At 37.0% G+C, this 24,807-nt stretch overlaps 1 protein-coding gene and 1 long non-coding RNA gene across 4 annotated transcripts in view; one reads left to right on the top strand and one right to left on the bottom strand.

The window, feature by feature from the left end:
* Nucleotides 1–6,083, top strand: part of GYPA (glycophorin A (MNS blood group)) — a 31,373-nt gene extending 25,290 nt beyond the window's left edge. For all 3 annotated transcript variants that reach the window (XM_054486060.1, XM_054486059.1, XM_054486058.1), the window contains 2 exons: nucleotides 593–671; nucleotides 3,979–6,083. In XM_054486060.1, coding sequence (XP_054342035.1) covers nucleotides 593–671; nucleotides 3,979–3,995 — 96 coding nt within the window. In that variant the 3' untranslated portion in view covers nucleotides 3,996–6,083. The remainder of the gene's footprint in view (nucleotides 1–592; nucleotides 672–3,978) is intronic.
* LOC129035551 (uncharacterized) lies at nucleotides 94–19,624 on the bottom strand. Its single transcript, XR_008502214.2, has 5 exons — nucleotides 19,327–19,624; nucleotides 11,886–12,084; nucleotides 11,305–11,384; nucleotides 540–650; nucleotides 94–182 (listed from the first exon to the last, which is right to left on the bottom strand). It is a non-coding gene; the product is annotated as an uncharacterized LOC129035551 (long non-coding RNA).
* Nucleotides 19,625–24,807: the final 5,183 nt, after the last annotated feature.

Below are 24,807 nucleotides of genomic sequence, written 5' to 3'. Positions count from 1 at the left end.
TAATACTTTTTGTTAATCAAAGAAAAGTAACTAAGAATGCCTACTCTTGTATGAGGTATTTTGTAAGGACTTTAATATAAGATAACTTTTCTTGCCTGGAGTATAAAAGAGAAAAGTCATCTTCTTACATGGGCATATATGGCAAAGTGGGTTGTCTTCTCTCTCGGTCAATGTTCTAAAACCTGAAAAAGCCAAGGAAATATTTAGTTGGCAAAGTTCAGAGAATTTTCTAAATATATATGGATGAATTTTGTCCTGGTCAACATGATGCAGAGATCACACACTTTATTTTTATTTTCACTTTCACTATTTATTACAGCAGGGAAATATGTAAGTATCAGTGTTTGAGGTGATATTTCTCCTACTGAAATACCAAATACTATAAAGGAACACAAATACAAGTTTAAATCAATGCTTATACTAGTAACTAGTAACAACAACAACAATAACAAAATCTCTGCAAAGGGGATTTCAACCAAAAGAAAATAAAATTTTAGAAAAAAATATTTTTAAGCTGAAGCATTTTACTTTTTACTTACTGTCTTAAGATTAGAAAACTGTGTTATTAATATTTTCTGGTATTTCTTCATAGCAAAGCCCATCTGATGTGCAACCTCTCCCCTCAACTGACACAGACGTGACTTTAAGTTCTGTTGAAATAGAAAATCCAGGTTGGTGTTAATATTTGCAGTTCCTTTTGCCTTTTAGGAAAAAACAAACAAACCAGTGACTTACTTCTTTCTGATTTGAGGGAGGAGGAAACCAGTTATGATTCATTTCTATTCTATTTCATTAATTCTACCTCTTTGACTTTTTAGAAATGTAAGTTTGTCTGCAGCATAGTGAGATTCTCCTTTGGACACAAAGTGTTTTTTTTGTTTATTTTTGTTTTTGTTTTTTTTAAAAAACTCAGTCAAATAGTAAAAGCAAAAGAGAAAACCAAGTGTACTTCTTATTTCCCAAACTGCAAAGTTATGTGTATAGGAGACTCTATGGTCAGTATGGTGTAGCATGGTGTAATAGCCCCAGATCTGAAATCAGACTTGGATTTGAATCCATGCTCCAACACCTATTAGCTGTGTAACCCTGAGCAAGCTACTAAACCTCTTTTAATATGGGGATAATGATAGTATCAACCTCACAGAGTTTAATGAGAATTAAATGAGCTACAACCGGTAAAGCATTTAAAACCATTCGTGGCCATCATAAGTCCTCATGCCTGTTAGCTGTTATCAATATAGCACTGACATCAATGCTACATCAATATAGCATGTTATCAATATAGTGTCATTCCCAAATGACCTCCTGTGCACACTGGCAAGCCATCTGGCACATGCTTTCATCTCCACTCCCAGGTGCTAAGCAGATATAAAACATGTGAAAGGCCATGGATATATTTTGTTTATCCAGAACAGTATTAAACCACATAGTGCTTTTTGAAAAGAACATTTATTGTCAACCTTTAAAAGTGGGAAATTGTTACATTTTAAAAATCAAGTATTGCTATTCCTTTGGGGAGAAATGTAAACTCCCAAAATGCTGAGAACCTTCATACCAGCATGAGACCAATTCCTAAGAGCTGAGTAGTGGCTGCTACCTCTACTGTTTGTCTAAATCCCTAGCCAATTGCATTTGTTTTCTTCACCGTGGCCCCTGGTATGAACTCACTAAGAAAGCATATAGTTCCTATTAAACTTTGCCTGAAGCATAAACCCAAATGACATCTATTTTGGGAGATAGTTACTAAGAACAAGCCTCTGGAATGAGCTTTATTTCTCAAGCAAAAGAGATTTCATTCTGCCTTCTATAAAATCAATTGATTTTTCTCCCATAATTTTCAAAAATCATGACAGATCAGAGGCCTTGTATGCTTCTGGATTTCAGTTTTAACCCTGGACCAGTCTAGGTTTTCTAGACTTTAGAGTCACAGAACACAGAGTTTTAAAGATCCATCACAGCTACACAGGTTATATGCAGGATTTGCCACATCACATTATCATGTGAATTCTTAAAGCTTAACAATAATTGTTATGTAAGTTTATAATCCTAAGACGTTCCTGCTATGTGGAAATGAATGGCATAGATATGATCCTCAGCTAAAAGGATCAATAAAATCCAATCTGCAGATACTTGAAACAACGGAAGTTTTTGAGTCATATGCCAGATTCACTTCATTTACTAAGGTTATCTTGTTATTGGACTGGCAGCTGGAACAAGTATCTGTAAAATATTCATTTTATCTGCATCTTGCCTTGTTCCACAAAAAAGTCTTGATGCAGTTTTTTAAATGGAGCAATTACAACCTAAAGCCTATTTTTCAAATTGAAATTTATATACACTTTTAGCTACTTATTTATTCTAGTGACAAATTTAGTGTTTAGTGTTTCCCGTGCCATTTTTTTTCATACAATCTTAAGCATCTCAAATGTTTGGGACAATTTAATACACCACAGTGCATTAAGACGTCCTTGTAGTTTAATTCAATTAAGTGCAACAAACATTTGCTAAATGCATACAGTGGGGTAGGCACCACACTCACATTAGATATACCAATATGAGTCTTCATCCTTTAGAAGCTGAGAGACTAATGGAAAAAACAGAATGTCATTGCAGTGAACAAGTGCTACAGTAGTGGAGGCAATAGCTCCACTTGTCCCAGAGACTGAGACAGGTATCAAAGGCTTCTGGAGATGAAATCACCTGGGATTAGCCTTAAAAGACAGTTAGATATTACCTAGGGCAGGGTAGTTTTAGCAGAAGGGCAGCCTGAGTGAGTAAAAGCATGGAAGACAGAATATGTTTACTTAAAAAAAAAAAAAAAAAAAAGAATTGTATGCATTTCCACATTAGCAGGATTGCTGCTTTGGTTCTCTGTTCACGTCTCATATATGTGTAATGGCAGTGGAAAGTCAGAAGAACCAAACTTTAGGCTCACTTTATTTCCCCACATTTGTGCAAGTGAAGTTATTAAACGTCTTAGTATGTTAGTGAGACAAGTTATGAATTCTGACTGCACCTCACAGAAAACATAGGAAAACACATTATTAAAGATTATTTAAAATGCTTTAGTCCTACTTTTATAGAATATGGCTCTAAATTAGTTTATAAGCCAAAGGCATAAGAGCTTAAAATGACAGTACCATCTCAACAAGAACTAATGATGTTAAGGAGTAATTAAAGTATAAATTGTTTTAACCTTCTAAAAGTGCACATGATCTGTGATTGGTGAAAAATGAGAATAAGCGAATCTGAGTCAGCTGCCCACTGTGGCATGCACATGTGACCCACCAGCCTATTTCCCACAGGAGAATGTTTGAGATGCACAGTTCCTGTGGTGCCCAAATAGAAGAAGACTGGAAAAGCTCTGCTTCTGGAAGAGCAAGGGCTCCCCTCTCCCTTTCACACAGTTTCTAGGAGCAACATAAATTCAACCTTCCAACCAGGAAAAGTGGAGCATCGGGTTTACTGGAGAAAACTAGCCCAGTGTGCTTCTTTTACCCCCAGAACCAGAGAGGAACTTGGCCATAAGCTTTTGTGCAGACTTCTCCTTGGTGGGGGGAGGAAAGAAAGTCATTATTAAAAAAGACATGACAGACTTAGAAACATGCCTTAAATTTTAACATGCATATGTGATTCAACTTATCATTTACTGGCTTCACATTATATTTTGCCTCTATACAAGTTTGGCTGTTAGTTTCTTATCTCTGTAGAAACTAGGAGCAGAGCAATTATATTTATTCTTTACCTAAGGCTTTTAGAATAGATATTCTAAGAAATTCTGTATTTTTCTTTACACAAAACTTTACAATAGAGCTAATATGTAAGGACAGTCCTTTCGTTTCCTACTAATTACATTCAAGGACAACTCTGCAAGAATGTAGAATCCCAAATGTATACTGTGCATTAATTTCCTGTTGTGTTTAAACATAACTATGTCTCATATTTCGGTCTTGTATTTTTTTACTATAATCCTTCTAGAGACAATTGATCAATGAGAATCTGTTCACCAAACCAAATGTGGAAAGAACACAAAGAAGACATAAGACTTCAGTCAAGTGAAAAATTAACATGTGGACTGGACACTCCAGTAAATTATATACCTGCCTAAGTTGTACAATTTCAGAATGCAATTTTCATTATAATGAGTTCCAGTGACTCAATGATGGGGAAAAAATCTCTGCTCATTAATATTTCAAGATAAAGAACAAATGTTTCCTTGAATGCTTGCTTTTGTGTGTTAGCATAATTTTTAGAATTGTTTGAGAATTCTGATCCAAAACTTTAGTTGAATTCATCTACGTTTGTTTAATACTAACTTAACCTATTCTATTGTATTATAATGATGGTTCTGTCAAATGAAAGGCTTGAAATACCTAGATGAAGTTTAGATTTTCTTCCTATTGTAAACTTTTGAGTCTGGTTTCATTGTTTTAAATAAATTAAGGGGACATTAAAGTCCTATCATTCATTTCCTTCATTGCTGAACAGGCAAGATAAAATATTACATGAATGATTACTATATTTTGTTCACACTAATAAAGCTTATGCTCAGAAATGCCATACACACACACACACAAAAACACACACATTTATCATTTAATGCACAAATCAACACAAAAGGTTTTCCCATTAATATGAAATATTACATATATATAAATGCCATGTTTAAAATAATTTGTCTAACAGTAGAACTGTGTCAGAGCACTCACTGAAGCTTGCGTATACGCATAACTCACTGAAAGAGTTATGCGTATAAGTAGAGTATGCTGAGAAGGAAAAGAACTTATGACCTTCCTTTATAACAGAAACTCAACTCTAAATTCAACAAGATGTGCAAACTGGACATGTGGTGAATATTTTAATAGGTTACTATATGTTCTCAATTAAATTCTTTAATCTGTCCAGTCCCAGTTTCTCTTATTAATAAAACTTTGGAAATTGCTTTAAACCATTTAAAGGAAATTTCTAGATATAGAAACTAAGGACTATGACTATACAGCTGTCACTCATTTGTAGTGAAACTTAAAAAGCAAAAACAAAAAACAAAAAAGACCTTCCTGTGATACTTTATTTCTGAACTAATAAAAATCTATATGACTTTTTATTGTCGTGTGATAACAAAGTAAATTTTTTGTATTTTGTATATTTTCAGGCCTGGCAACTGAAATTTACCTTTTAATAAATTAAAAAATCTAAATTTTAACCTACTTGTATGTTCAGAGAGTGTTTTTATACTAAATTGACTACTTAAAGAATGAGACTAAGAAGGGAACATTTCTGTTGATACATGTTTTTTAAAAGTAATTTTAAGAGCATTATTAGGTTAATTTAATCCAATTAATGACCCAAATGCCAAGGTAATTTTAAATTTACATTTTTAATAAAAGCAACATGTTGAAACAAGAGAGGGTGAGATTGACCTTTTCACTAAAGTAATTTACAAGTCAAAGACAGGAAGAGATCAGAGTGAATGTGCCATCTCAACCAGAGGTACAGAATTTAGTGAATAATTAAAGTACAAATTGCTTTAACCTCCTTGAACTTTTCCAAGCAATTTCTCTGTACTTCTATATATGAATGTCTTAATCAATTTTCTGCTGCTATAACAGAATACCACAGACTGGGTAATTTAGAAAGAAAAGAAATTTATTTTCTTCCTAGTTCTGGAGGCTGGGAAGGCCAAGGGCATGGCACTGACATCTGCCTTGTATCTGATGAGAACCTTCTTACTGCATGATAACAAAGCAGAAAGGCAAGCAAAAGCATAAGATGAAGAGAGAGGAAATGATGCCAAACACATCCTTTCATCAGAAGCCCATTCCCTCTATAAGGCATTATTCCACTTATGAGAATGGAGCCCTCATGACCTAATCATGACCTTAAAGGCCCCTCCCGACACTGTTACAATGGCAATTAAATTTCAACAAAGGTTCCAGAGGTGACATTTGAATCAGCAATGAATTTTTCATAGTTAAATTTAATATTCGTGGGGGAAGAAATGACCATTTCCCTTGTATTTTTATAATTAAATCAGCAAAATATTGTAATAAAGAAATCTTTCCCGTGAAGATATCATGACCCCATGGATGGCTTATGTTGGATTTCTTGAAATTGGGGCTGGGATGGGAAGGTTTGGCGATGCTGATTATGGAATTGTACTCCTCAGCCCTGGGTGTTTGCTTGTGTAATTGTGAGCAAAAGGTCTAAATGAGGGAAAAAATGAATGGAGAAGGCTGAGAGGCATTGTGAAGAAAGAATGACCTTTTCTTGCAATAGAAATTTAACTCTGAAGACAACTCTGAATGGAGAGCCAAAGAACAGCATGGGCAAAGGGGTATTTTGGTGATATTGATATACAGTGATTGAAGAATAGCCTTTTGGTTTATTCTGAACATTTATCCTATCAAATGTAGCAAATTTCTTAGAAGAAATTCCTAAAAGCCAAGTGCTATTTAAATAAAAATAAATAAATAATTCAACCCAAAGTGATGCATAGGCCTTTTATTGTGTCAACCAGTTCTAACGCATATATGCCCTCAGCTGTATTTAGGGGGCATGTGCATTGCCAACTGCTAACCCACTTTCAGCATCTTGATGTAAACATATCCTCTGAATCCTCACAGCACTTATACATATTTTGTAGCATTATTACGAACTGAATTCCATACCCTTCTTAACTATGATTCATTAAGAGCAAGAACTTTAATTCATTTTTGTAACTCCTGAGAGGCTTAACAAAATTTGCTTCTTATTTCATGAAGCCTTTATTAATATTTAAAATGGCATGATACACGGTGACATCTTAAAGGTTTGGTCTGGCATGATGTGGACAGAGAATCAGATTTGGAGCCAGTATTTGAACATAACTTTTGTTTCTTTATCTGAAATATGAAGATTAGAATAACTGCCTTGCAGAAATGTCACAAGATTTATATATTTATATATATTTATACAGAAAAATGAAAAACAAGAAGAAACTATTAATATCAGTCCAAAAGGAAAAAAAAATTACTACATCTCTCATGTAGTGAGAGATAATCCTCATGTCAGTCACGTGCAACTTTTGCAATTCTCTCCCATATCTTCTTAAACCTGAAAAGTGTCTAGTTTATATACATTTTGATGTAATGTGTAGAGTGATATTCTCCACAACTGTTTGCCTCAGACTAAAGCCCCTGGATTTTTTAAAATTTTGCATAGAAACTAAACCAAGATTAATCCATAAGGAGGAAGCACACAAACGCTTTTTGATGGAAAGAGGTATATTACAGCAAAAGATGACTCAAACATCATTATATACAAAATCTGCTTTCATATGGGAAAATAAGCAGCTTTTTAGAACTAGCCCTGATTTATCTTTAAAGAATGTAAAAGTGCTTATATTGAATTTGTATATAGCTGTCGAGCTTAGTATTAAGCCATAATTAATACGAGAGAAAGAAAAATAAAAGGATAAGCAGTTATGTTTTATGAGTTTACCTGCAAGATACTATATTACTTGTCTGCAAAAGACACAACAGGTGGGTTCTCAAAATAGAAAATAAATCCAGCTGAGCGCAGTGCCTCACACCTGTAATCCCAGCACCCTGGGAAGCTGAGGTGGGTAGAACACCTAAGTTCCAGACCAGCCTGGCCAACATGGTGAAATCCCATCTCTACTAAAAATACAAAAATTAGCTGGGCATGGTGGCGCACACCTGTAATCCTAGTTGCTCAGGAGGCTGAGGCAGGAGAATCGTTTGAACCTGAGAGGTGGAGGTTGCAGTGAGCCAAAATCATGCCACTGCACTCCAGCCTGTGTGCTAGAGCAAGACTCCGACTCAAAAAAAAAAAAAAAGAAAGAAAGAAAGAAAAAGAAAATAAAAAAATAAATCCAATTATGGAAAAAACACAGTCATAGTTTTGTACCCTGAGTTGCGATTATTCATTTTTAAAAATACGTTTATTATTTCCTAATACCTTATTTACCCATGAAAAGAAATTAATTATTAAGAGGTATGATAATATTTCTTCTTAAACCTACACTTAAAATGTCAAAAGTGTGATCATAGAATGAGGGATCTTAAAATTGACAACTGGCTGAGCAGCCTGGGGTAAGAATGGTGTAAAATACTTGTGCACAGGTATCACAGCCAGGCCAGGGAATCATGCGAAAGGGAAGGTCAGAGTACTCATCATCTGACTGATTATGAAATTTAGTGTGCATATGGTTCCAAATTTGAACACTGGAAAGTGATATAGACAACCTGGGATCATTTGGAAGATGGAAAGTAGACTAGGCTGGATACATCAGCATAACCTATCTGAACATAAATTCATCACATGAAGGACAACTGGAAGAGAGAGGGAGAGGAATGGAGGAAGAATGAGAAAGTGAGCTAGGTCCTGAAGAGCTGTGCATCCAGCTGTGCCTAAGCAGACACAACCTCTTCTCAGTTATGGGAGTCAATAAATCCCCTCTTTGCTTAAGCTGGTTTTTTTAAATTAGGCTTTTTGTCATTTATAATAGAAAGAGTCTTAGCTAAAGTAATAGAAAATTAAAATAGATGATTGGGCTGACACCTTATATCCAATAAAGACTGCATTCCAGGTTGACATATAAGACTTAATACAGAATTTACAAAGGAAATGTCTAAAGATTGTACAATTCTAAAACTCTCACCAACAGCAAAAGTATAAAAGTGTAAGGAGTTGGTGACGGAACAAAAGGAAGTGTAGAGAAGAGAGCTGTTTGTGTGTCTTCAAGGTCTCTCCTAAGGAGGAGAGGTGAGGAGGTTCTCCTCTCTTCACTTTGTCAAGAGCTCTAGAGGGTCTTGGGAGAACTTGAATGTGTCCTTGGAATGTCAGAGAATTATGACTCTTACTTAAGAAATCTAAAGGGCAAAAAAATGGCCCCAGTCCTGCCCTGAAAGTATATTAAGGAGATATTGGAAAGCTAGGGATGACAAGCATTCCTACAGTTTTAAGAGGCATTGAAAAAATGAGTTTCTTGTGGGCTCTAAACACACCAACTGGAAAAAAAAAATGTTCCTGTGGGTTATCTTTGGTCATGTTGGAAATGACTTCCTAGAGAGGCCAATAACTTTTAAGAGAAAGAAAATGAAGCGTTGCCAGACATCTAATACTTTGTTTACCCATGAGGGACGGAAGAAGGATGCAGGTAAACAACTGAAACAGACATGGATTTATACAAGCCAAGAGAATATCAGATGAAAAGTCCCAAGTGATGGGAAAATTCTGAAGAACCCTCAAGAATACCTACAAGAGGAAGGTTCAAATATAAATCTCTGCCAAGAGAAAATGTGGGACCACTGTGAAATATTAGTCTAGTAGGACTTTCCTACTCCTTTATCTAGTTTTTTCCTTCCTGTGTTCCAGTGCTAGAGGGTTTAGAAACTTTGAGGAGCAAGATGGAAGAAAAGGAATAAATGCTCCAGTTTGGGGTTGGGGAGGAGAAGTTGATCAGATCATTCCTTTCCTGAATCCAGGGAAGAGAAGAAATACAAACATTAGTTTTAAATCAGAATGGAAATGTTGATTATTGCATTGGTATAGATATTTTAATTACAAACTGGAGAGCCATTTGTATTACCTAATGGTGACCAGAAGAGTAATGGGATGTTTGGGCAGAGGAACAATGCAAGGACCAGTTCTACAGAAGACATTTAAAAGGACACAGGAGACATGACTCAAATTATTTCTAATTGAATTCTGAGTCTTGTTTACTTAATACAATCATTATACAGATAGAAGTATTCATGTAGCAAAAGCATTTGTTGATGACTTAGATAAGGCATAATGGGAAAAAATACTTATACATTATTAGTAACTGTAAATTGACTCAGAAACTTAGAGCAATATATTCCAAAATTCACAAATTTGTCTATATATTTTTGGCCCAGTATTTCCATTTTGAAGAATGTGTTCCAGTAAAATTACAAAAAAGTGTAAATTATTATTTTGTAATTTACTTTACATATTAATTGCACCAACGAATAGCAAAAAGAAAATAACCCAAATCTTCACTAACTTAGTAATGTCTATGTGTCAGTTATAATTTACATATTAGCATATTAACAAAATAGACTATTATGTAGCCAACTAAAAAGTATGTGTACACTTTGTCTACAAGTGAAAATGTGTGTAGAAATGAATTTTTAATGAAAAAATAGAAAACATAGTACGACTATCCTGAACTAAAAAAATATGTAGTGCATAAATTTTAAAGCTGAAAAAGAAAAACTTCAATACTCAGTAGTTTCTTCCTTCTTGTTTTTGTTCAAGAACTAGTGCTATGGACTTACAATGCAGTACTAACATTTCTGGTTCCTGTTGAATATTTCTAAGCTAGAGCTTTACTTCAAAACTGAAGACCAGAGACATCTTGGTATTGCCCCATGTTCGTATCTCACGAAACATATGTTTTTTGGGGTGTGTTTAAACTGTGCTGTGACTCTGCAAAAATAAGCCTTGAAAGCTGAAGGAGAAATGTTTCAAAGGGAAGGAAAGCCAGAAATATCTCTGTTTCCTAACTCAACAATAAGATAACTTAGTTCATATACCTTGGAAGGAATGTGATTCCACTTTTTAAATGTGAAGTGTTTCTAAAACTTTTTTTAACATTAAAACATATTAGAAAGACAAATATCACATGTTTTCACTCATATGTGGGAGCTAAACATGTGGACTTCATGAAGACAGAAAGTAGATTGAGTAGATTGGTAGTCACCAGAGGATGGGAAGGAGAGTGGGGAGGGGATGATGAAGGCAAAATAAAGAACGCAATTGTGTTTATTACCACTGAGGTGTATATGCAAAATGGTAAAGATGGCAAATTATACATGTATATTTTACCTCAATAAAAATAAACGGGGCTTAAAACCTAGATGACGAGTTGATGGGGCAGCAAACCACCATGGCACTTGTATACCTATGTAACAAACCTGCACATTCTGCACATGTATCCTGAAACGTAAGGTAAACAAATAAATTAATTAATTAAATAAAATAAACATATATATGTCAAATATATCAGTTTGACATAATATTAGGAGCAGATGTGTATATAATCCTTCATCAGATTAATACATTTCATCATTCAAATCCTAGTTTGAAAAATCGGTCTACTTCTCCATTTTAGCATCTGAGGAAGCAACAAGAGAGTGCACTCCCAGCAACAGAAGGCAGAAAAATGTGCCTCTGTTGTTTCTCCCTCAAAATAAGTCTGCTCTAGGAAAGAGTTTATTTCTAGAACTGTAATAGTCATCCTATATAGCAATGACCACGGTTCCCACCAGGACTTACCATGTGGTTTGGCTATGTCCTCACTCAAATCTCATCTTGAATTGCAGTTCCCATAATCCCCATATGTAGTGGAAGGGACCCTGTGGGAGGTGATTTAATCATGAAGGTGGTTACCCTCATGCTGCTCATGCTGTTTTCATAATAGTGAGTGAGTTCTCAGAAGATATGATGCTTTCATAAGTGGCCTACCCCTTCGCTTGGCACTCATTCTCTCTCCTGCCACCCTGTGAAGAGGTGACTTCCGCCATGATTGCAAGTTTTCTGAAGCCTCCCCAGCCATGGGGAGCAGTAAGTCAATTAAACCTATTTCCTTTATAAACTACCCAGTCTCAGGCAGTTTTTTATGGCACCGTGAGAATGGACTAATACAACTTATACAGAAAACCTAAAAGAAAAACAAATGATGCCCTCATCTCTCACTGGGACCATTTGAGCAAAAGATATAGGACCTATAAGTTGCCACATTCTCTGACACATATAGCTCTTCACTTCTAAAGTCAAACAGAACTCTCTAAAACATGATAACCATGTAATCAATTGTTTTTTGAAAAACCTTTAAGAATTTGTTTTTATTTACTCACCTCAAGGTTTTTACAAAACTTCCAGTATATGGGAGATCCAGGTTCCCAGCTTCCTTCCCTTATTCTTGTTCAATACAGGTACACAGCATGACCTCAAGTATCATGCAATTTGTTCACGCTTCTCTTTCTTCCAGTGTACCATGAAAGCCTTGACTGAGGCAATGACAGAGCACCTTCACATCTCACTCCTTCACTGTGTCTAGAATAGAGTCCACCAAAGTGATTATTACATAGACCAGTTTACTCCTTTTGAAATCAAAACTACGACAGACCTAGAGTTTTTTCTCAAGGATTCTGCAGACAGGGAAGTAAAAATAGTTTTCTTGATAATTTGAAGTTTCTTAAAGCAAAGTGACCAATACTGATTTTTGCATTTCTAGGAATGACTTTTCCCACAATTCCTCCATCAGGATTGAAAACTGGACTTGAAACCTAACTCTTCTGTCTGGTTTCTGCCCACTTGGCTAGCCCTATTCTTGTAAGCAGATACTTTGCTGTATCCTCAAATCCTCAAGCCTTGATGTGCTCCCGATTCCACACCTACCCAGACTATTTGCTGCTACCCATTTAACTTTTAGTATTTTTACAGCCTGAGATTATTGTTACCTTATCCCACCTAATTGATTGTATACAGTATTAACTAGGGCAATTTAAGACCCAAAGCATAATTTTGCTTACACACAAGTTTATTTCTTTCTCAGGTAATGGTACAGGAATATTACTCTAGACCTGTGGGGAAAGTGATTATCCTTTATATCATCATTTATGGATCTAAGCTGATAGCATGTATCTCAAAGCCAAGAATTTTGGGGCATGTACTGTTTTCTCACTAGGTTGAAATGCAGTTTCCCATGGCCAGACAACCAATAAACTAAGAAAAGTAAAGTAATCTGCCCACTACCATACCCAAAACACATTGGTAGAGCTGGGCTAAGATATGGGCATTAAAAATTACCATTCAAAAGAGAGATTAATGTGAAACACACATCAGTCATAGGCCCGTAGCAATGAGAGAATCTACTGGGGAAATATTGTGAAGACTCCTTCCCAGGAAGTAGAAGAAATGTCATTGTTCACCATGGCTCTTGGCTTTGCACTTAGAAAGTTACTTCCTTGGTCATTTAATCCTATGGCTACATTTAAGTGAGTGTTAGGAAGTGTGCCCTCACTGCAAGCTGTTCAGATTTTGCAACGCATTGTCTTATGATGCTAGGTTTGTTTTAGAGAGGAAATAGGCAAAGGCTTTTCAAGCCAGTCTCATGATTACTTTGGCAATACGATTCCCTTAGAAACCTGTGATTTCTAATCAATTTGCTGATTTCTAATCAATTTCACTGAGCTCCATTTGCCTGACTACACCCAAAATTATTTCAGAGACATAGTTTTAAATCTCTTTATTTTTTTGAGCACTTGCCTTTAACTTAATGGCAGCTTCTTTGATGCATGTGAAATAATGGGCAAAGATGAAAACTATATTCTTGTTGTGATCTTAGCCATAGGGCTGAGTTCCTTCGGTTAATGAGAAGCATTGATATGTATTTTGCCTCTAAGCCTTTTTCAGTCTTATCTCCTACAGTTTTAGGACTAGAAGTATTTGGCTTTTCTAACATTTTGATAGCTTTAATTTCATCTGGAAAATCAGCCAATATCTTCCTGAACTCATTTTTTCTTACAATATTGCTAAAAGCAGTAACAGTCAACAAAAACTAAAATGTGGGCTCTAAGCTCTCCTAAACTACAGATGCAGAAGATATGTAGTATTTTTTCAAAGTTATTGTAGACAAAACTTACTAACTAGCTTACCTCAGCATAGCATAAATAGGCTGCTTTCTAGCATTTATTATCTAATTCTGTATCTCCTGACACCCAAATACTAACCTAATGTCATATAGGTCAGGATTTTGTTACAGCATCTGATTTCAAACTGCATGTTCTTTTTCCACTGCAAAAGGATCTGCTAATACTAATAAGAAGCTTCTTGGGAGGCCGAAGCAGGAGGATCGATTGAGCCAAGGAGTTCGAGACCAGCCTGGGCAACACGGCAAAACCCCATCTCTACTACAAATACAAAAATTAGCAAGGTGTTGTGGTGCATGCCTGTAGTCCCAGCTATGTGTGAGGCTGAGGTGGGAAAGATCACCTGAGCCGGGGAAGTGGAGGTTGCAGTAAGGTGAGATTACACCACTGCACTCCAGCCTGGACCACCCAGTGGGACCCTGTCTCAAAAAAAAAAAAAAAAAAAAAAAAAAACCAGAAATCATTATAATAAAAGAGAAAACATGATACACACCACTGGTTAGGTACCACCAGTCCTCTAGCAGCTGAGCTGAGGAAGAGAGATCATATTCAGCTATGGGTTTCAGGAGGACTTAAAGCGTTAGAGATTAGAGGCAGGCACTCAGACTCAGGGAAATGTGAAGCATATACTGGAAACATACATTAAAACATATGGGGCTCAAAAGTAGGAGCCAAGGTTGGGAAAGCAGACTTAAGTCAGGTCACAAGTTACACCTGATGGACTCTAGTGTAAATCATACTCCTCTATGTCTGGAGTATCCCCCTTTTAGATCAAGATGGCAGAATGATCATTTGAGTTTATATTCTCTCTTTTCTAAGACTCCATCTAAATTATAAAAACAAAATGAAAATAACAGAAGGGAAAATAACAAGAGATGAGTAATTTCCGTAAATATTTGGAAAGCTGAAAGCAAATGAAAGAATTCTGACTGATGAAGTAGAAAGGGGCAAAAAGATGATTTGTACAATAAGGTTTCCCCCCAAGATTGAATGAGCTACCTGGAAAACACCAAGACTGCCTGTGTGAGTGTTAGCTTCTGGAGCATAAGATGAACAGTGGGGAGAGGTTGGAAGAGAAAATTGTTGCAGAATATCATAGTGGTTAAAAGCATAGTTTTTATGGCCAGAGTACATGGGTGTGAATCCAAGTTCTGCCACTTACTAGTTGTGAGGTCTTATACAAGTTAATTAATCTCTCTGAGACTTTCTTATTTGTAAAATGTACTGATGATAACACTACTACCTTGTGAAAGAGCAATAGTGAGGACTGAGTTAATACTTACCAATCATTTAGAATGGTGCTTGGTGCACTGTTAGTGATTAATTAATGCTCATTAATAATTTTTATTATAATTCCTTATAATTTTGATTTTAAAAATATTTACAAGTTTCCTTTCCCCATCTCCCCTACCCCAGCAGCCTCTGGTAACCATTGTTACCCAAAAGAATTGTCCAGGTTCTTGGCATGTTGAACAAAGAATCGAACAAAATGCACAAAGTAACAAAAGAACAAAGCAATGAAAGACAAAGCAACAGAAGAATGGAGTAGGGAAAGCACAGATTTATTGAAGACCATTCACAGACTGGGAGCGGGCTTAAGCAAGGGGTTCAAAGCCTCTCCAATTGGGGTTTTCTGTTTTTGGGATTTTTTTTTTTTTTTTTTTTTGAGACAAAGTCTCACTCTGTCACCCAGGCTAGAGTGCAATGGCATGATCTCTGCTCACTGCAACCTCTGCCTCTGGGGTTCAAGCAATTCTCCTGTCTCAGCTTCCCAAGTAGCTGGGATTACAGGCACCCACCACCACGCCCGACTAATGTTTTTGTTTGTTTGTTTTTGGTTTTTGGTTTTTTTTTTTTTGTATTGTTTAATAGAGACGGGGTTTCGCCATGTTGGCCAGGCTGGTCTCAAACCCCCGACCTCAAGTGATTCACCTGCCTCAGCCTCCCAGAGTGCTGGGATTACAGGTGTGAGCCACTGTGCCCGGCCCCAATTAGGGTTTTTATAAAGCCAAAAGAACTTGGCAACACCCCTAGGTATCCTTTAGAAGCCTCCAATTGGCTACACCCTATGAAAGACTGGCCTGTGACCAATCAGAGGCTGAAGTGGAGGCTTAGCTCATGGTCAAGCAGAGGCTGAAGTGGAAACTTCTGTCTTTTTATCACAGGAATGAGGATGTGGCCTGCATGCTGCCTGATCTTGCCTAGAACCGGCTGCACCTGCTGTTCTCTTGCTTATGCAAACTGGCTGCACCTGCTATTCCTTTGCTTATGCCCCAACCCTTGGCTATCCTAATTCCCTGTTCTCCTGCCTCACTATTACTGTATTCTCTACTTCTAAATAAAAATAATAATCATAATAAAAAAATTAAAAAAACAAAATACAAACCATTTGCATGTATTATAGTCATGATTTGTTATTTCAAGCTATGTTTAAAATGTAAAGCCCATTACAGTAGGATAGATGAGAAGAAAGAAGGGTCTGAACAAAGCCAACAGCGGAGAACATGCAGAAGGGGAATGAAGACTTCAGCCTGGACTCTCATTAGGTGGTTGTCCAGGATAACGTGAAGTCTCATGTGAAATATATTGGAAAAGAACAAGATTCAGTCAAGTACCCAAGGTGCCTGACTGCTGAAACGGCACTGTAATTTAAAAAGCAAAGACAAGTTTATCATACTGTGAGATCCTTGAGGGCAAGGACCAAGTTCTATTCAAATCTTTGTCAAACACCACATTTTTGATAGGCTTACTTTAGTATCCATGATCTTAATTACAGTTCGCCTGCCAGGAGTTAAGGTCCCTCCTCAACAGTAAAGAGAATGACAGGCACAGGGATAGGAGCACATAGAGAAGGGCCTGACTTTCAAATGAACTCTGGAGAGCACTCATCACCTCCAGGACACAGCAGATCTTACTGAGATGGCTGGGTCAGAAATCTCTGAGGGACTCCAGGATGCTCACGCCTCAGAAAGGACAGGTAAAACCAAAGGACCTGGGGTCCCAATGTGCAGCACGTTTCTCTTCTAGTACATACCAGATACATTCTGACTGCCTTACCCTTGGAGTCAGAAGGAGTGTCTGAGGTCTCTTTTCTCCCATCCTAAAAACAGAACGTAGAGCAGGCCTTGGCCATATACTGTATGCCTCCCCTAAGTAAGCAGTAAGAGATTGTCACAAATCTGCTATGTTCAACATCTGCATTTGAATAAATGAATGTTATTACCTCTCAAGGTGACTGCTTTGAATGTATAAATTCTAAAGTATTTCAGAAACCTCAGACATTACAGTCACACCATGATAAAATCTGGTAGGTCTGATGACAAGGAATGGTGTTTGTTGCATATTTAAAAGATTACAGACAGTTCTACATTAAAAGTTCTTTCTGTGGGTGAGGGGGCTGTGGGATGGGGGAGATGCCAGGATATGTATAGAGCTTAATTTCACTTGGGATTATAGCTAATTTTTGTCTTTTTCTTTATACTTTTTTTCTAGCTTCTTAATTTTCTGTAACAAAACTATATTACATTTTTAAAGAGACAATAACAAAAGCCATTAACTTTTTCAAAACTAAACATACATATATATATATATATACACATATATACATACAGTGACAAGACAGTTGCTAGTACACATCTCCCTAACAGATAGAGTTACATTAGTCTACATGGGGTTTTACTTATAATTGACAAAGTTACCCTAATCTATGCATTCTTTGACTATGTTGCATGTCTAACATGTTCCAGTGACCATTCACTTGTGGATTACAGAGAACTGTCATTGTCCAAATTAGAGGCAGGAATTTCAGTCCTGTGGGAAGCGTCCAAAAAGTTCTTCAACACAGATAGGTTTAGGAATAAAACTGGAGATCTTTTGAGTGGTTCTCATTTTTATAAGCTTGGTCCTGAACTTATCTGTCCCTTAGTTATTTTTAGAATTGGTTTCATACTCAGGTCAATCATTTCACAGTGAAGAATATACAATTTCTCAAACTGCCTTCTTTCCAAATTTTATGACTAGAGTTCAGCCTGAGTTCACATAATCAGCTGATGAACGTCACTCAATGGAGCATATTAACTAGAATTGTTGTCTCCATCTGGGTCTCTTCCAAATGGTCTTGTCAAATGCTATCAGAGCATCATATATCAGAGAATATGTTATATCAGCCTCCACTTAAGTTACTCATAGATTGTCCTTGACCCTTCTCACGGCTCTCCTCTCTTGTAGGTGGTATTATTGGTAACATAATTTGCTCTGACAAAAGCAAATAAAGGAAATTTTAGACCTTTATTATTCAACTGGATAAAACTGAAGGTTCAGAAGTGATGGCAAATATTGCCAACCAGGTGAAAATGATTTCCATTCTCAGCTGAACACTATTATCTTTAAATCAAAAGTAATCAGTTTCATGTAAGTCTTACCTAAGTCTACTAAACTTTTTCTAGGCCTACCAAAGCATAAAAATGCTGAATATGTTAATGTCCTCAGATTAAAGTATCCCCATCTCTGAATATTTTGAAATTTTAAAAAGAAATCACTAAAAGGCGACCAGCAGCATTTATTCTTACTAAAAAGAATGGATGAGATGGCATGGAATATAGTAACAGCCCCACAGCTTGTCTCCCTGTCTCTACTCTTGTTTTTTATATTCCCTCCTTCACAGAGCAATTTTTTCAATCAATTAGATCATGTATTTCTCCTACTTAAAATCTCCAGTAGCTTTTTCACTGCACCAGCATAAAACCACCACTTGTTAGCATGCTCTCTGAAGTTCTGACCTGTCCACATGCTCAGCTCACCTGGCCTGCCCCCATCAACCCTCTCCCACTCTCTCCTGTCATTAGGTTGCAGCCACTGAACTTTTCTCCGAAACTCCAACATACTAAGCTTGCTCCTTTCTTAGGAACTTTGTTCTATTTTTTCTCCTTTTTTTGCTTCATATCTTTGCTTGACTGCCTCCATATTATTCCTGTCTCACACCTTCAAAGAAAATTCTGACAGTATTTTTCATCTGCTTTGTTTACTATGTATCCTCAGAGCCCAGAATAATGGCTAGAACACAGGAAAACTCAGTAAAGTTTCATTGAATGAAATAGGTCTTCCCTGCCTACCCAAGGCAAAGCAGCTTGTAGTCTTCTTCCCTCCTTCCCATTAATTTCTCTTTCATTTTCTTCCTGTATTTTTTTCATAGCACTCAGCTCCCAAGACTACCCTCTTTATTTGTATAACTGGTTACTGGCAAGTCTCAATTCAGTAGGGTAAAAAATTGATTTTTTAAATTTGCTTATACTGCATGGAATATACTTTTCCTATTTCTTATTCCTATTCCCTAGAAACATCTTGGGGAGATAGGCAACTTTCTGGTCTTTTTTGTTATTAAAATTTCAAAACACCAATCTTATATGTAAATGAAAGCTATACAGCTACTTTCTTTTTTCTAGGTTTTCACGCCTCTGGGATTGGGATTAGAGGAAGAAAGCAAAGAAAGGACATTTTTTTACTTCACTGTTCACGGTGCAATCGTGTGCCAGACGGCTGTAGCTATTAACTTGGCTTACATTGACTGGCCACTAAGGGACTCTAGGAGTCAGAATCTAAATGCTGAGTCTCTCAAAGGTGTAGAGAGAATTTCAGAGGGCCTTACCATGACATGGGGATTAAACTCCAGTTCTGCCCATTTCTCATCACGAAATCCTTATCCCATGCCTCTTTGGGTTTGGTGTCCCCTTGCCTAGGGGACAGTCTTCCTGGGTAAGATCAGCAAGATAACTCCTCTTCAGTCACATTCCATTTGATCCTTTGAATACTCTGGGGTCCTTACCCACCAAATGGATGGAGTTCAGCTGCTCAATCACTGCCTTTCTCAGAACTCGGTTGTCCAACCACAATTCCCTTTCCCCTACTCACGTAGGGATAGGGCTATATTGGCAAAATGCCACCCGAACAGCCTGCTAACAGTAAACCAAATATTAGTTTCTCTCACCTTCTTGAAGGCATTTACAGTCTTTGTAAGCTTTTCTCCTAGATTTTCCCTTTCCTGTTCCTGCTTAGATTCTAAGAATGAAGTGCATCCTTCTCCTTTTCCTCATTAGGTGAAGTGGGATTTACCCATTACCATATATTCACCACCAGGTCACTGACGAGAGACTCCAGTGAATCTCTTTCCCTCTGCATTCCTTTCCTTGTACAGACTAGAGGAGGGTCACATTGTGTAAAGCCTAACATAGCCCTGCAAAGAGATCTGGCCCCAGCAGTGAGCACAAACTCAGTAATTCTCTTTAGAGTGAGGTGGTAATCAGTGCCTCTTGGTTTCAGCTGTGGTCCTAGTGGATAATTATGGAAGAATAGGAATAGTCTCACAACATCCTGTAACATTGGCTTACCTGTATATTATATGCCACCCATAACCATAAAGACACCAGGATTTAGGTTCCTTGAAGGTAATGACTAAGGGTCCCTCTCTGTGGAAGAATAGTGAATAGAAGAGAGAAATCACTCAATATGTGGAATGACTGATATGGTTTGGCTGTGTTCCCACTCAAATCTCATCTTGAATTGTAGTTCCAATAATCCCCATGTGTCATGGGAGGAACCCAATGGGAGGTACTTGAATCATTGCGGTGGTTTCCCCTATGCTATTGTCATGATGGTGAGTAAATTCTCACATAATCTGATAGTTTTATCAAGGAGCTTCCCCCTTCACTCAGCTCTCATTCTTCTCCTTCCTGCCACTATGTAAGAAAGATGTGTTTGTTTCCCCTTTGGTCATGATTGTAAGTATCCTGAGACCTTCCCAGCCATGCAAAACTGTAGATCAATTAAACCTCTTTCCGTTATAAATTACACAGTCTTGGGCAGTTTTTTATAGCAGCATGAGAACAGACTAATACAGTAAGTTGGTACTAGAGGTGGGGTGCTGCTATAAGGATACCTAAAAATGCACAAGTGACTTTGGAACTGGATAAGAGACAGCCTGTGAAAGCAGACAAGAGGAGGGTTGTATCATGCAAAGCCACAGGATCGGAGCTTCCCAAGACTGTGGGAGCCCACCTCTTGCATCAGCATTACCTGGATGTGAGACATGGAGTCAAAAGAGATTATTAAGTTGCTTTAAGATTTAATTACTGCCCCACTGGATTTCAGACTTGCATGGGCCTGTAGCTCCTGTTTTTGGCCAATTTCTCCTATTTAGAATGGGTGCATTTACCCATTGCCTATACCCTCATTGTATCTAGGAAGTAACTAACTTGCTTTTGATTTTACAGGCTCATAGGTGGAAGGGACTTGCCTTGTCTCAGATGAGACTTTGGACTTGGACTTTTGAGTTAATGCTGGAATGAGTTAAGACTTTGGGGGACTGTTTGGAAGGCATGATTGTGTTTTGAAATGTGAGGACATGAGATTTGGGAGGGGTCAGGGGCATAGTGATGTGGTTTGGCTGTGTCTCCACCCAAATCTCATCTTGAATTGTAGTTCCCACAATCCCCACGTGTTGTGGGAGGAATGTAGTGGGAGGTAATTGACTCACTGTGGCAGTTTCCCCCATGCTATTTTCATGATAGCGAGCAAATTCTCATGAGATCTGATGGTTTTATAAGGGGCTTCCCCATTTACTTCTGCCATCATGTGAAAAAGGATGTGTTTGCTTCCCCTTCTGCCACGATTGTAAGTTTCCTGAAACCTTCTGAGCCACGCAGAATTGTGAGTCAATTAAACTTCTTTCCTTTATAAATTACCCAGTCTCAGGCAGTTCTTTATAGCAGCATGGGAATGAACTAATACAATGACTGACTGACTAGAAAAATTCAAACATTTTCTTATGACCAACACAATTTGCTAGAGCAATTAGAAGATCACACCTCAAAAGTATTCAGTACATTCATACTGTTTTTCAAAACATTTAACTTGTTCAAAACTCATTCCACCTTCTGACCAATAAACTTCTATTCAACTTCTTGTGCACATGCATTTCAAATTGCATCATTTTCAACCTCACTACTTTTAAAATGTAAATTAAAACAACAGAAAATTTATTCATTATCTATGAAACCTACAAAGTGGTATTTCTAATATAATATCCAATGTGCTAAGGCTGCAGTAAATTCTTATTGTTGTTATGGTAATGTAACTTGGTGCAATCTTTTAGAAGGAAATTTGCATATATATTCCAGCACCTCCAAGATACTCACAGAAACTAAAACTCTAACAAGTATTAAAAGCGTAGCAGGCAGACATATGTTGTTATATACCGATTGCTTCTTCCTACATCACACACTCCCACACGCACTCATCTGAACGTCTTTATTGTATAAGACTGATACATTTTTCCCTGTTACTTATACCAGCAACTATAAGAAAATTGAATTTACAGACAAGCTGAAAATAAAGTTACTTTTATAAAACCATGTTAAACATTTGGATGGGTCAAATAGAATGAAATGAAATAAATAACTGCTGCTGAAAATATTTTTAAAAAGTGACTAAAAGCAAAATGGCCTTGAAGGAAAACTTTGAAAGAGATGTATAGCAAGACCTCAGCTTTTGCCTGTATCGTCCTACCATGTGAAGACTGATTAAAGCAATGCTTCATAAACAAAGTTTTATGGCAGATAGAGGGGACTCTGTGGTGCACATACTGGCCCCAGGCAAGAAAACATCATCTGGAGAGATCCATTCTCCTCAGATACTATGAAATTTTTAGTGGTTTATTCTACAAACTTCCAGTGGGAAAAAAAGGGGCAACAGTGTGTTTATATATCAAGTACTTGAGACTGCTTGCTAGAGGCAATCACAGTTCTTATAAAAAGAGCTGTTTGCAGTTTAACCGCAAGGAGAGAAATGGCAGTTATTTTACTTTAGTTGTTTGTGTTAAGCACTAAGGAAAGTGTCATGAGCCTGTAAGAAGCCAAAACAATTGAATAAAAGGTAAAAATCACAGTTCATTCTTGCAACAGTTCCTCATTTATTTCTAACAAAATAGCTCCTATCAATCTCAAACTCACCATTAACATCTCTTACCTAATAAAAAGGAAAAAATAATAAATCACTTGTAAATACCAAACAATAGCAGAGCAATCAAAAACAGATAAGTGAAAATAGTAATTTAAATATTTCTTAGAGAAATTTAAAATGAGAAGATGGAGGCTTGAGAAAATATTTACAAATTCCATCTATTTGAAATCTGCTTGAATGAAGAAAAGTATAGAATAAACAATAATCTACTCTGAAATTTAAGAAACAACCCAACCTCATACAAGAAACTCTGCAGAAGATCTGCTTTGGGCCAAAAAGAAAGAAGGTACTGGAGAGTTGGCATAGCATTCCCACCTGTGGGCACCAAACAGAGCTACAAATAGAAAGTAGAGGAAATTAGAAGGATCCCACTACTGATTTTTATTTATCCAGTCCAAAATATCAATAGTGCCAAGGTTAAACAGCCTCCATCTAGAAGAATAAATGTGTGTTAATAGTCAGAAAAATTATGAAAATGAAGAACAATGAGTGAGAACTTCTTCAGCCAGGAATTATAATATAGAGTTATATTAAGTATTAATTAAAAGAACATTCTGGGTAAAGAAATATATATTCAGATAAGTGAAATATAACAATTCATTTGTAAATTCAAATACATGTAATAATTTAGTGTCATGAAGAAAGCAGCTTTCAAATCAATATAAAAAGATAGATTTTCACTGTATTCAGAAAACTTGTCAGATACTCAAGAAGAAAAAAATGGATCTCTACTACTCATTCTTTACAACATAAAATATTTCACACAATTAAGGGTAAGTTACTAAAATAAAAACAGGAAAGCACTAAAAGCAAATATGGATAGAGTCTTTTAGTATTAGCAGTTAAAGACTCCCTTGGCAGACACAGAAATTCTAAACAAATATGGTAAGTCTACTTTTATTTGAGGGGAAAATAGGAACAGAGGATGTTGTTGATACTTAGTGGCTTGGGTTTTAATGTAACAATCAATCAATCAATGTACTATAACTTTACTAAAAGTCACGTACTGTTTGAAAGTAAAATCTTTAAAACATAAGTAGATAAGTTGAAAGTAAAGGATGGAAAAAAAAGATGTCTGAGGAAAATACCAACTGAAATAAAGCTAGTGACTTCCTTTGATGCTGGCAATATTCTCTATCTTGATCTGGGTGGTGGGTACATGGCTGTATACATTAGAAAAAAATTATCAAACTCTATTCTTAAGATCAGTGCCTTACATGTTCTTTATTGTATGGGTATTACATGTCAATGAATAGGTAAAGAGGCTGTAAAAATACAGAAATTTCATGTAGCTATATTAATATCAAATAAAATAGATGATAGATAAAACATTTTCAAAGATAAAGGGGCCACTACATAATGACAAAAAGGAATCATCTTGGAAGTAATGTCAGAGGCATTTGAACCAGAGTGCCTCCATCTTGGATAGGGACCTGGTAAAATAAGGCTGAGACCTGCTGGGCTGCATTCCCAGGCATTTAGGCATTCTAAGTCACAAGATGAGATGGGAGGTTGGCACAAGATACGGGTTATAAAGACCTTGCTGATAAAACAAGTTGCAGTAAAGAAGCTGGCCAAAACCCACCAAAACCAAGATGGTGATCTGACCTCCGGTTGTCCTAAATGCTACACTCCCAACAGCACCATGACAGTTTACAAATGCCATGGCAATGTCCAGAAGTTACCCTATATGGTCTAAAAAGGGGAGGCATGAATAATCCACCCCTTGTTTAACATGTTGAAACAGGAGAGTTCCCTGACCCCCAACTCGCAGGACGTGCAACAGGGGTGTGGTTTGTCTGTTTGGCCACCATGAGCTCAAACCCCTTACGGGAGGGAGAGCATGCAAGTAGGCAGGTGCAAGAGCTGGAGAAAGTGCTTTTGGGCTCCAGCCCCATGGTAGGATCTAAGGGTGGGTGCCTGCAACTCCCAAAGCCCCAATGCGCATGTTACAGTGCCTCTTAGCTCTGCTGTCCACAGATGGCTTAAGTGTTAATCAGCTCAGTGACCTCTTGGTATCTGAGTCCTTATCCGGTGTCCAGGAAGAATCAGGTCACATACAGACTTGAAGGATGGTGAATGCGAGAGTTTTATTGAGTGGTGGAGGTGGCTG

Source organism: Pongo pygmaeus, chromosome 3 (assembly GCF_028885625.2).
Source record: "Pongo pygmaeus isolate AG05252 chromosome 3, NHGRI_mPonPyg2-v2.0_pri, whole genome shotgun sequence".
NCBI classification, from domain to species: Eukaryota; Metazoa; Chordata; class Mammalia; order Primates; family Hominidae; genus Pongo; species Pongo pygmaeus.
This window is presented reverse-complemented; position numbering and strand designations above follow the sequence as displayed.